This window comes from Cryptosporidium bovis (assembly GCF_009768925.1).
Source record: "Cryptosporidium bovis isolate 45015 chromosome Unknown contig_8, whole genome shotgun sequence".
Lineage (NCBI taxonomy): Eukaryota > Apicomplexa > Conoidasida > Eucoccidiorida > Cryptosporidiidae > Cryptosporidium > Cryptosporidium bovis.
The window spans coordinates 414,813-425,795 of record NW_027124998.1 but is presented as its reverse complement, the minus strand read 5'-3'; the positions used below and the strand labels follow the sequence as shown (position 1 = coordinate 425,795).

At 35.0% G+C, this 10,983-nt stretch overlaps 7 protein-coding genes across 7 annotated transcripts; 3 read left to right on the top strand and 4 right to left on the bottom strand.

Moving 5' to 3' along the window:
* Window positions 1–340: 340 nt before the first annotated feature.
* FG379_003413 (vacuolar sorting 29) lies at window positions 341–934 on the top strand (the record flags this gene model as incomplete). Its single annotated transcript, XM_067329042.1, has 1 exon — window positions 341–934. One exon carries the CDS (start codon window positions 341–343, stop codon window positions 932–934), a length of 594 nt encoding a protein of 197 aa, XP_067185219.1.
* An 80-nt stretch (window positions 935–1,014) lies between these two features.
* On the bottom strand, window positions 1,015–2,175 carry FG379_003412 (Hch1p like mystery; the record flags this gene model as incomplete). Its single annotated transcript, XM_067329041.1, has 1 exon — window positions 1,015–2,175. One exon carries the CDS (start codon window positions 2,173–2,175, stop codon window positions 1,015–1,017), a length of 1,161 nt encoding a protein of 386 aa, XP_067185218.1.
* Window positions 2,176–2,472: 297 nt separating this feature from the next.
* On the bottom strand, window positions 2,473–2,757 carry FG379_003411 (Sm F; the record flags this gene model as incomplete). The annotated part of the gene is made up of 1 exon (XM_067329040.1): window positions 2,473–2,757. One exon carries the CDS (start codon window positions 2,755–2,757, stop codon window positions 2,473–2,475), a length of 285 nt encoding a protein of 94 aa, XP_067185217.1.
* A 1,131-nt stretch (window positions 2,758–3,888) lies between these two features.
* Window positions 3,889–4,797, top strand: FG379_003410 (bacterial-like Sir2 family; the record flags this gene model as incomplete). Its single annotated transcript, XM_067329039.1, has 1 exon — window positions 3,889–4,797. One exon carries the CDS (start codon window positions 3,889–3,891, stop codon window positions 4,795–4,797), a length of 909 nt encoding a protein of 302 aa, XP_067185216.1.
* Window positions 4,798–5,126: 329 nt separating this feature from the next.
* FG379_003409 (uncharacterized protein) lies at window positions 5,127–5,678 on the top strand (the record flags this gene model as incomplete). Its single annotated transcript, XM_067329038.1, has 1 exon — window positions 5,127–5,678. The coding sequence occupies one exon, from the start codon at window positions 5,127–5,129 to the stop codon at window positions 5,676–5,678; it is 552 nt and encodes a 183-aa protein (XP_067185215.1).
* Window positions 5,679–5,838: 160 nt separating this feature from the next.
* On the bottom strand, window positions 5,839–7,836 carry FG379_003408 (uncharacterized protein; the record flags this gene model as incomplete). The annotated part of the gene is made up of 1 exon (XM_067329037.1): window positions 5,839–7,836. One exon carries the CDS (start codon window positions 7,834–7,836, stop codon window positions 5,839–5,841), a length of 1,998 nt encoding a protein of 665 aa, XP_067185214.1.
* Window positions 7,837–8,395: 559 nt separating this feature from the next.
* Window positions 8,396–10,894, bottom strand: FG379_003407 (Bub1p related kinase; the record flags this gene model as incomplete). Its single annotated transcript, XM_067329036.1, has 1 exon — window positions 8,396–10,894. One exon carries the CDS (start codon window positions 10,892–10,894, stop codon window positions 8,396–8,398), a length of 2,499 nt encoding a protein of 832 aa, XP_067185213.1.
* Window positions 10,895–10,983: the final 89 nt, after the last annotated feature.

Below are 10,983 nucleotides of genomic sequence, written 5' to 3'. Positions count from 1 at the left end.
GTGCATATCTAAAAACTAATTTTCTTGGATCAAAAAATCAAATACTAAAATTTATTATTACTATTCAAAACAGTTGGCGCCATTTAAAGTTATTTTTTATATTGCCTGAGGGGTGACTGGGTGGTTGGATAATTCGGTCCTAATAAATTAGAGAAGATTTGTGGATTTTTGCCGATAATTAAATAAGAATTTCGTACGTCTGAGAGGCTCCCAGTGTTTTCATTTGAACTTTGGAATCTTTTTTTGCCAAGTCCTCCAGCCAGGTTAGGATAAAGCAGGTATCTACAACTTTCTAGAATTCTCTGTTATTAGTAAAAGAACAGATTTCTAAGTTTTAGAGATGAGTTCTACTGACTTTGGTGACTTGGTACTTCTAATAGGTGACATGAATATTCCATATGGAGCAAAAGAATTACCTCAAAATTTTAAAGAGTTGCTAGCAACAGATAAGATAAACTATGTGCTTTGCACTGGTAATATTGGCTCACAAGAATGTGTGGAAATGCTACAAAGTATTGCTTCTAACGTATATATTGTTACTGGAAATCTAGATTCTGGGATAGTCAATACTGATCCCGAAAGCAATGGAGTTTTTCCCGAGTATGTCGTGGTGCAAATAGGAGAGTTTAAAATAGGGTTGATGCATGGAAATCAGGTTATACCGTGGGATGATCCCGATTCTCTGTCACAATGGCAAAGACGTTTAGATTGTGATATTTTGGTTACTGGCCACACACACAAATTAAGAGTTACAGAGTCAAATGGGAAATTATTTCTAAATCCAGGTTCTGCTACTGGAGCTTTTAGTGCCATTACTCCGAATGCTCCACCTTCATTTATGTTAATGGCACTGCAAGGGAACAAGGTAGTCTTATACGTTTATGATCTTAAAGATGGGAAAACAAATGTAGCCATGAGTGAATTTTCTAAATGAAACTAGATTAATAAAGATAAATCTACTCAAGGACAGATAATATATACATTACAAATTCAAATAATTTATTTACTGCAAATTTATCTGTTCATAAATTCAAGGCAAAATTCCTGAACTTTATCATCTAAAATAGATATAATTCGCTTTTCTATTTTATCCTTTGTTTTACTAAATTCGGGAATGTCGCCTGCTAAAATTCCGAACTTAGTTGAGTCAAAGCTAACTTTTTTCAAATAATCATGTGTATCCATAGCATTTATTTCTGATAGGGAAAATTTACCAGACAAACCTGGAATTTTTTCTCCATATTTTTCACTTAAGATAGAAATATTGAATTCTCCATCTACAGTGCAGTCTAAAACACATATTTTCTTCCCCTTTCTTACGCTTGATGAAGCTTCACCCTCAACTTTAATGTTTCTAAATGTTATGGGAAAATTACTGATTTCAGAATCGTCCGGAATTTCCATCGTTACGGAATAATTCTCCAATTTTTCGGTTAATGTCTTTTTTACCCAATTAGTTTCAGGCTTCTCCTCCCAATGCCACGACCCTGTATTCCAGACGCTTCCTTGCACATTATTGTTTTGCTGAGTTAAAGTACTCACTTCTTTTTTACTTTGTAGCTTCTTATTTTCTGTTTCCTTGTCTATTTGTTGTTTGTAAATCATTTTTTTCTCATTCTCTTTCGTAATCCTCGCAATTTCTGCAGTCTTTTGTTCCTCCTGGCGTCTTAAGTTCTCGTTCTCTATTTTAGTTTGACTACCTTCATTATTTAACAAGAGGGTGTGAAATGTAGCAATTTTTTTCCTTAATTCTTGTATTCCTTTCTTTTTAATGTCACCCAATATCGTTGTTGAATCACAAAGGCTGTTGTGACACTCTCTGCATGTCAAATTAATCACGAAGTCATCCTCATAATTGTCAACAGAGAATTCTGGGATTGAAATTTGACCTTCAAGTTGTTTCACTCCGCTTTCTATTTCATTAACGAACCAAACTCCTGAAATCTCGAATTCATACGCCAATATTGGTTGTTTTTTTCTCACTGAAATTGAGGCCTCTCCTTTAGTTGTTGAGCTTTGAATTCCAAACTCATATTTCTTGGAATTTGGTAGATCTATAGTATATTTAAATGAGCTTAGAATTTTATCCAATCTCTCCTTACCCCACTTAGTGTAATTTTTCTCCTCCCAATGCCAATTGTTCGCGTTCCATACGGACCCTGCAATTTCGGCCATGTGAATTTCTGTTCTCCTTTATTTATAACTTTCAAATAAATGTCAAATAATAGGAACTATTCAAGCACCAAGTAACTACGTTGACAAACCCGCCGAGTCGCATTTGAAAAAAATCTCCCTGTAGCCGGAGTATTAATACGAAACACGAACAAAAGGTAAAGAATATAACGAGGAGTGAATATTAAAACTATATTAAAACAATGTAGAACCTATTTCTAGTTTGAACTGTGATAACAACAGATCTGGATTAAACTACTATCTAAATGTATTACTAGTATTTGCGGCCAAGCTTAATATCTAGTTATCTGAAGCAGATATATATAATACATTATTGCCTCTAATAAAGGTATCACCAAGATTCTCTACAAATGATCCATCTACATATTCCTCCGTATTCTCCATGGCAATGTTCATTCTGTCATCCAAACAAGCTAAAAGCCCCTTGTAGTCAACACCGCTATTAAGTCTCACAACTACCTGATTCCCTATTACTTTTCTCAAAAAATCACTTGGACTCTTTTTTGCCGTCTTGGCAACATTTTTGTTATTCCTGTCGGAGTCGCCTTCCTGAATCCCGGTCATCTAATACATATAGTTCTTTCTTATCATATATTTAAAATATAATATACATATATTTACGTAGTTATATATTAATTTGTTTCCTTTAGTGATTTGAACCTGCACCTTAAATTTTTGAAATAAATATTTAAAAAAAATCATTGGCGCCAATAAATGGTGTAACAGGGAACGGACTCAAAATGAGAAATAAACTAACGTACTTTAATAAAATACATGCCTAGGATATTGTTGATTACGAAGAATTATAGATAGAATGTGAGTATTGTATTTATGAGAACATAAGGAATTCGAAAGTTTTATACAATTCTCATATAAATGGATGAAAAACTCGCTTGTTGCTCATTCACGTTTTTAAAGAACCTTAGTATGGTGATAAACCAAATCAAGTCATATGTAATTAAATTAGATATTTGTATGTGACAGGAAAACCTATGAAAAATAAAATAAGTTACAGTACGGGAAAAACGATGTGGGCGTGATTCGAACACGCGCGTGCAGAACACAATGGCTTAGCAGGCCACCACCTTAACCACTCGGTCACCACACCACTCAGGGTCACACACCATTTCCAAGAATCTTTTAACTATTGGTTGAGTGACGCGGGAGAGGGTTTAATCGAGACATAATAGGTACCGAAATATATTGTTTATCACTCGATTGTTTTGGTTCATTGATAGTCTCAATAATGTGAGAATTGTGTTAGGGAGGGGGGCGGGAGTGGGTAAAAAGAACAAGAGGGTGTCTAATAGGCTCATGTTTTGACTATCACAAAACGATGAAGAGAATCTGAGGATGAATGCTTTAGTATATCGTATTTAGTTTATTATTATGTACTAGGTACATACGAGATGTTCCATTTTCTCTCGGATATTTTTTAATTAAATCAATGCATATATTAGGCTGTTTGAGCGCTGACTGCAGGGATTGACATTATATATTCAGACGACGTAGGCATGCCCAACAGTATCAAACTTTTCTGATTCTTTTTCTTGTATATATATCCTTACAAAGTAATATATGAACTGACAAGGGGAGAGCGAGGCGTCCTTTATCCGGAATAAACAAAGGTTCCGAACAAATTTTGTGTGTATAATTCGGCTTTCCGTGAATATTTATTCGTAGAATTTAGGTTGAATGAATACCAGGGTAGGCGCTGTTTTGGAGAATTTGAGGAAGGAGGTGTTTGAGAGTGAAAAAAAGATTCTTTTTGTTACCGGTGCAGGTTTGAGCATTGATTCAGGTATTCCCTTGTTTAGATCTGAACTAGATGGTGGGGACGGGTCGGCAATTTGGAATTCAAAGTTAGAGGATTGGGCAACAATTAGATGTTTCAGGGAAAATCCAGAAGAATGGTACTTAACATTTTGTGATAAATTTAGTTACTGGAACAGTTTCATCTCCGCAAAACCAAATGAAGGCCACAAGATACTATCTGACCTTTGCATTAAATTTCCGGGTAGAATTAAGGTAATCACTCAAAATATAGACGGTTTGATGCGACTTTCAAGCTGCCCAGAGGAAAGCATTATAGAAGTTCACGGGAGAATTGATTATTTGAGATGTGGAAATTCAAACTGTGAATATTCCTATAGGAAGTATGTCAAAGCCAATTTGGAAGGCATTGCGAGTGGTAAAAAAATAAAGAAATTTTATAGAGACTGGGTCTGCCCCGAGTGTAAACAGCAACTTCTTCCACTATTTCTACTGTTTGACGAAACGTACACTAGTCATTCATACTACCAATGGGAAAAAGCACAAGTGTGGATGAATGAGGCCGACATTATGATATTCATTGGAACTTCGTTTAGTGTTTTGTGTACCGACTACTGTTTATTCTATGCATATAAGAAAAAAATACCGATATATAACGTTAATATCCGCCCATCTCAAATATGTTTTGAGTTAGGTACTAGTCAATATGATTTCCAAGTTGTGACGTATCCAAGTGATCTTACGCACAATGTAGTAAAAACCTCAACAGATTTCCTAAAAACACTATTTATGGGGCAGAACGGGGAGGAAGACAATAAACCCGAAAAGTAGTTGTTACGTTAACCCCTCTCTTTTCTTTCTTTTCACAACAGTTTCTTGTCGTCACCTCATTGTCATTGATTTCATTTTTACTGATAAAAAAACAATTTCCCGCTGTCATGCTACGAGTTTCCGAGGTTTATGGAAAGAAGCTATTCGAGGGGGGCCTCCATGCCTTATGGAACGAGGTGTAATTAGGAAAGAAAAAAACTAGAGTTTTCCTTGTTCTTTTTTTAGTATAAAAAACATTAATTAAGGTTAAAGAACAAAAAAATATAAACTTTGTCCAATAGAATAAGACATTTTTTTTTACGAATAGGCTGTAGAAACCAACAAAGGAAATGACGGAGTGTAACTGCGTAATAAAAGGTTTTATCGATGGATCCTCAATATGGAAGTCAGTAGTGGCTTCTACCGTCTTCAACGTATTTATGATTTTTTTTGGGAAGAACTTTTTTGGATTTGTTTGCTCCGTTTTATCATTAGCAATTCTGGTTGGTGGTGTATGTGTCAAGATTTCACCAGATAGATTGGAATTAATCAAGAAGAAGGATGTTGTCAGCTCGGAAGTTCTTGAAAAGCACTGTGAAAATATCTCTAACTGCATTAACAGGAAGATTGAAATCATTATAGCCTTAGTCACTTGGGAATCTCCCTTCGTATCATTTATGGCTTTCCTAGCTCTTATTTTTTCAGCCATCTTTCTTAGAAGTGTTGGCCTCTTTGTATTCTCTACAGTGGCCATTAATTCTCTTCTATTAAAGAACTACATTAATTCGTTCTACAGCAACTTTGTTGGCCCAAAAGTTTCTCCACATTTGGATAGCATTTCCAAGAAGTTTAATAAGAGTTTTGAGAAGATCCCCAGAATGGAAAATCTCAAATCAGAGTAGAAGCAAAACTATTGGTAAAAGGAGATAATACACAAACGCCGACATAAATGGCTTGCCATTGTCAGTTTAGTAAATGCGAACATGTTTTTCGTAGTTTCTAGGTCTTAACTTTAAATAATAGTTAGAAGTTTGGGATTATTTTTGATAAGTGTGAAACTATCTAATGTGTATTTTCAGAAACTATTTCTTTAGCCTTGTCGTATATTTGCCTTCTAAAATCACTTAGTGTTAACTCTTGATCTTTTGAATTTATATTCGATGCCTCCTCGGTAGCATCTATGAGCTTTTGACTCACTTCTTTGGACACAGTAGTATTTATAGAGGTGGTGAGTTTCCCTATCTTCTCCTCCAAAGAATCCACTCTATGTATCGCTACCATTTTGAGAACATGAGCTACACTTTCAAGTTCTTTTTGTTTCGAGTTTAACCTTTTAACTTCTAAAGTCAACTCTTCTATTTTTTTTTCCAGAATTGCCTGTTTTTCGATTTGTTCGTTCTGCTGCTGTATATTTTGAGCCTGAGGTAAACCCGTATAAGTAGTTATCATTTGTCCCTGTATTACGGGTTGTTGTTGAGCTACAATATAAAGAGGAGACGGAAGAGAAGTATTACACCTTGTGTTTCCTGCAGTGCAAGTAGGGTCATTTAAAAGAAATGGATTGCCTCCAGAACAAAAGCATTGAGTAGAGTGATCGTTAATGTGATTAGCACATCCAACACCACTTGATTTGTTGCTGGAATTGCTATTTAGTGATTGCGCCTCCATTACAACATCCATATTGCTCCCCTTTTCGCCTATCAGATCCTCTTCGCTGTTTTTTGTGGTTGTAAGTATACTGTCACCGTAGCTTCCCCCGTCATGGGCTCTTCTCTCGCAATCATTAGTGTTTTTTTTTTCGCCTATTTGATCGTTCTTTTCTTGAGAGCATTGCTCATGCAAATCATTATCCTTGAAAAAGTCGCAAACATTAGTTTCTTGATCATTACTCGATCTCCAATTTGAGGGAGGAGAAACATGTCTTACAATTGTCTCATCAGTTGCATTCTTAAAAAAGTTTTTATTCAGAGTTCTTTGCCTATTTGCCTTCGAAATGTTCATATTGTTTCGTTGTTCCTTGTTTGAAATTGTTAATGTAGAATTGTAACTAAAGCTTATCAGGTCTTGGCTATCCGGTATATATGCCTCATTTGCTTCTTGAAGCCTTTTCATACAATACTGAGCAACCTCCCTTACTTTCGGAGATTTATCTTTGGAACCCAAATTAATTGCACCAATAATTAATTCTGCATATGATTTAATACCATCAACAGGCTTTTGCAAAGGAATGTTGCTATTATGAGCAGCCAAAAGTGCCCCTGCTTGAGCGACAAAACAACAAACCATCACTTCAGTTAGCAAAGAGAGCGAAGCACATCTGACATTTACATTTTTACTATTAGTTGTGTGGTTTGGATGAAGTTCTTTAAGTATCCCTCCAAATATACCACATATATATTTCCATGTTGTTGGAGGAGTCAAACTGCCATTAATTGTACCATCGCTATCAAATTCACTAACATCTAAGGATTTTGTACCAATATCATACATTCTAGGGGAGCTTCCAAACGGAGTCTCCTGCAAAAAAGTCCAGACTAAAACCACCACCTTTCTTAGTGCATCTATCACAACTGCTCTGCAAGACTCTGCAGTGCTAGGATTCATCATTATTGGAATCAAACTATTCATTAACTTATTTAAGTTCATTATTATTATATTCATACTTATTCCATCAATGGCAGAGCTAATTGCAGCTATTCCACTAATTTGTATCGATGGATTGCTCTCTTTTTTCGAAAACTGAATTAGTGGATCCATGAAAATATTCACGACATCTGGATTTATTTGGTAAGTTTCCTCTACTAAAAAATATCTTGATATTTGACCAGTGGTCGACACTGCAGAATTTTGAACGTGTATTTCAGAATCCTTACATCCTTTTATTAGAAAATTAATTATATTATTCAAATAGGGCAATGTCAATTCACTCCCAAACTGTTCCACAATATACTCAACTATTTTAATGCTAAATCTTCTTGCCATTGGCCTCATTTTGTCAGAATCCAGCAAACCACTTGAGAGAACTCCTGGGATGTCACTTGGTTCCATTTTCATGACCATAGTTTTTAAATCCTCGAGACCTACAAACAAATAAGGATCATTAAAGTATTTTCAGGTTAACACACAATTATGGTCAAAAGAAGGGACAAAACTTACCTTTTCCGACACTATCTACATCATTCATCTTATGTAAACAATAGTCCAGCTCTGATCGAATAGATTCGATCCTTTTCTGTTGTTGGGCTCCCAACATTTTCAGGGATCCAACTCTCTTTATTGTTCGATTATTAAAAATTACTTGGAATCAAAGTAGAAGTGAAGACAGGGACGGAGATGGAGAAAAAACCTAATTTAAATATTTCTACCCTTCCCACCCTTTTATTACTTCTCATCTACGTTTTTTTTCCAGACCTTAGTAAATTTTAATCCAACCCCACACAGTGGTTACATGCATTTACCGCCTGCATCCTACATCATGTATGGCGGCAAGTAGTGCGTTTAAGCGAAAGGGCAAATTAGAAGTTAACAGATGGTTATTACAGAGAAGAGCGAAATATATGATGAAGAACATCGATGTTTAATCACTAAGTTTTTACCTTATGTTATAGTATCTATTAGTTTAAGTTCTATCAGAGGCGCCACTGATGAACTTTCTAACATTTAGGAGTTGTTTATATAAGTTGGTTTTCATTTGGGGATTGTTGTTGAAGATGTCAATGATGTCTTTCTGAACTTTTTTAAGAAAATTGTGTGCGTTTTGAGATAACTCCTCAATAGTAGCATTTAGTTGTGGGCCTTCTGGGGTTTTATCATACAAACTTGTGTAATTTAGCGAATCATCATTTCGATTTTCGTTATTTTCTTCAGAAGAAATTAGTATCGGGCAGAAATTTATGCAACTTGACATAAAACTGCTCCAGAACTCGTAGTTCCAACCTCTTTTGATACAAGAACTCTGATTTTTAATCCTGTAATTGTAAACATTGAAAACGTGGTCCCCACATGAGGGACCCTCAAATACACTATCAGCACACTTGAGAGTTTCATCTTTCCACTTTGTGAGCTCCATATACCTTCCTGTAATCAGACAATGGGCAGTGGAGGCAATTCCAAATATATCAATGTGGTGTAGCCATGGTAAATTCTCAAGCATTACAGGAGGAAGAAAGTTCTCAGCGTGACAATTGCCTTCAAAAAGAGTGTTTTTGTAAATTTCACCAATATCGAGACTTCTTCCAAGATCAATGATTGAGGTACAAACAGGAAGAGAGTGATGTTTCGGTATTAGGGGATGGGATGGTTTTTCATTTGGTTCACAATTATTTGGATTCAATTCGAAATCCAAATTAGGATAAAGCAAAATATTGTCCGGTTTAATGTCACCATGTATTATTTTCATGTCATTAAAAGCCAGAAGAGCCTCAGCAAACTGGTATACTAAAAACAATACCGTTGGTTCTTCCATAGTAACACCATTCTTCAAATAGTGCTCGTTTAAAATTCTCTGCAGACTTTTTGATCCAGGAGAAGTAGGAAGAATTGAGATACCAACAGACTTTGTTGTGCCGTCTTTATTATCCTTGTAATTCTGCACTTGGCTGCCTCTTCTAATTGTTTCTCTGTTCAAAATATTTTGAATCATCCCTGAAGCACTTGATGAAACGATAAACAACTCGGTTATACAAAATACAGTTATTCCCTCGTTAATTACTATTGGATCAATCAAAATGCTTCCATCTAAAGGTGATTCGAGGCAATTAAATGAATAATTTGAACAGATAGAGAGTCTGCTAGGGTTACCCAGATTTGAAATTCTTGAGGAAATTGAGTTTCTATGTGAAACTAAAGAGTTGTGACTTCCTCTATAGCTGTTTTCATTCATTGAAACTACTGAATTTACAGAGTTTCTAGACGAATTAACGTTACTTTGCGGAAAATTAGTACTGATTGAACTCCTAGCGGTCATTTGAAGATTTGGTGAGTTCCTACCAGCAGCACTACCAACTAATTTGTTGTAAAATAATGAATAATTTTTTGAGTTTTCTACGCTAACATTTTCTATGTTTGAATTTTCATTATTTGAACAATCATTGTATATAACATCAAATCGTTTTTCCGCTAATCTTTTTTTATTTCTCTTATATAATGCCATTCCACAGTAAAGCTCTCTAATATTCAATCCAAGATCTTTATGTTGAATCTTTACTGCGCAACTGAATACTCCAGCAATCTCGTTATTTACCATTGTACAAATATCTGCAGAGAATACACTGGCATTCGCACCACATCCTATAACATCCTTCAACACACATATTCTTTTATGGTTATCATTTATTTCCAAAGCAAATGTGTAACCACTTTTGTAATAAGTTTGAGAAAATTTCGGAGATTCTTCCTTGTTTGAAATAGAACTCAAATTAACTTGGTGAAGCATATAAGGCACTGTTGAAGAGTTAAATTTTTGGTAATTCAAAAACCTCTCGTTTATAAAATTAAGCATTATAGACTCTCTAAATGAACGAGATCTCACATGATATGGATTTACTGTAATCATTTTCCCTATTTTAAATAATAGCTTGTTGAAACCACTAAATCCCCTTCCATTTAACAAAGGTTTCATACTGGAAACATTGAAAATTGAAATTAGAAAGTATCTTCCTTCAGAAAAGGCCTTTACATTATTATCTTCAGTCCTGTCAAATTTTCCACAACTTTTAAGCCTCTCTGTTAAACAAGCAACCTTCTCATCCATGCTCTCTTCAGTTTCATTTATATTAATTGTTTTAATTTCCTCACAAATCTCATTAATATCCACATTCCTGTCAAAAACGGGTTCTAAAATAGATAATCTTCTATCTTCAAGCCTTTTCTCAATATTAGATGCCAAAGCCAAACCCAAATTTATGTCCTCATTGCTACTGAGATTGGTTGTTGCGTTCTCTTTGTTTCTACACGAATTCAAAAGAAACTCATTTTCACCACTTAACTCGTATTCATTGTAGTACAGCTCTTCAAATGAAAATTCATCCTGTTCCAAGTAATTATTCTGGGAACCAGAGTTTCTTACCTTAAGTATGTTGGTATCGAAGCTAAAAAATGATCTATAGTCCTTATTCATTTTACCCACCAATATATTATTCTTATCACAATCCAATCCAATAATCAGTGTTTGTGCTGAAATATTCTCTTTGCAGCACCTGATATTGC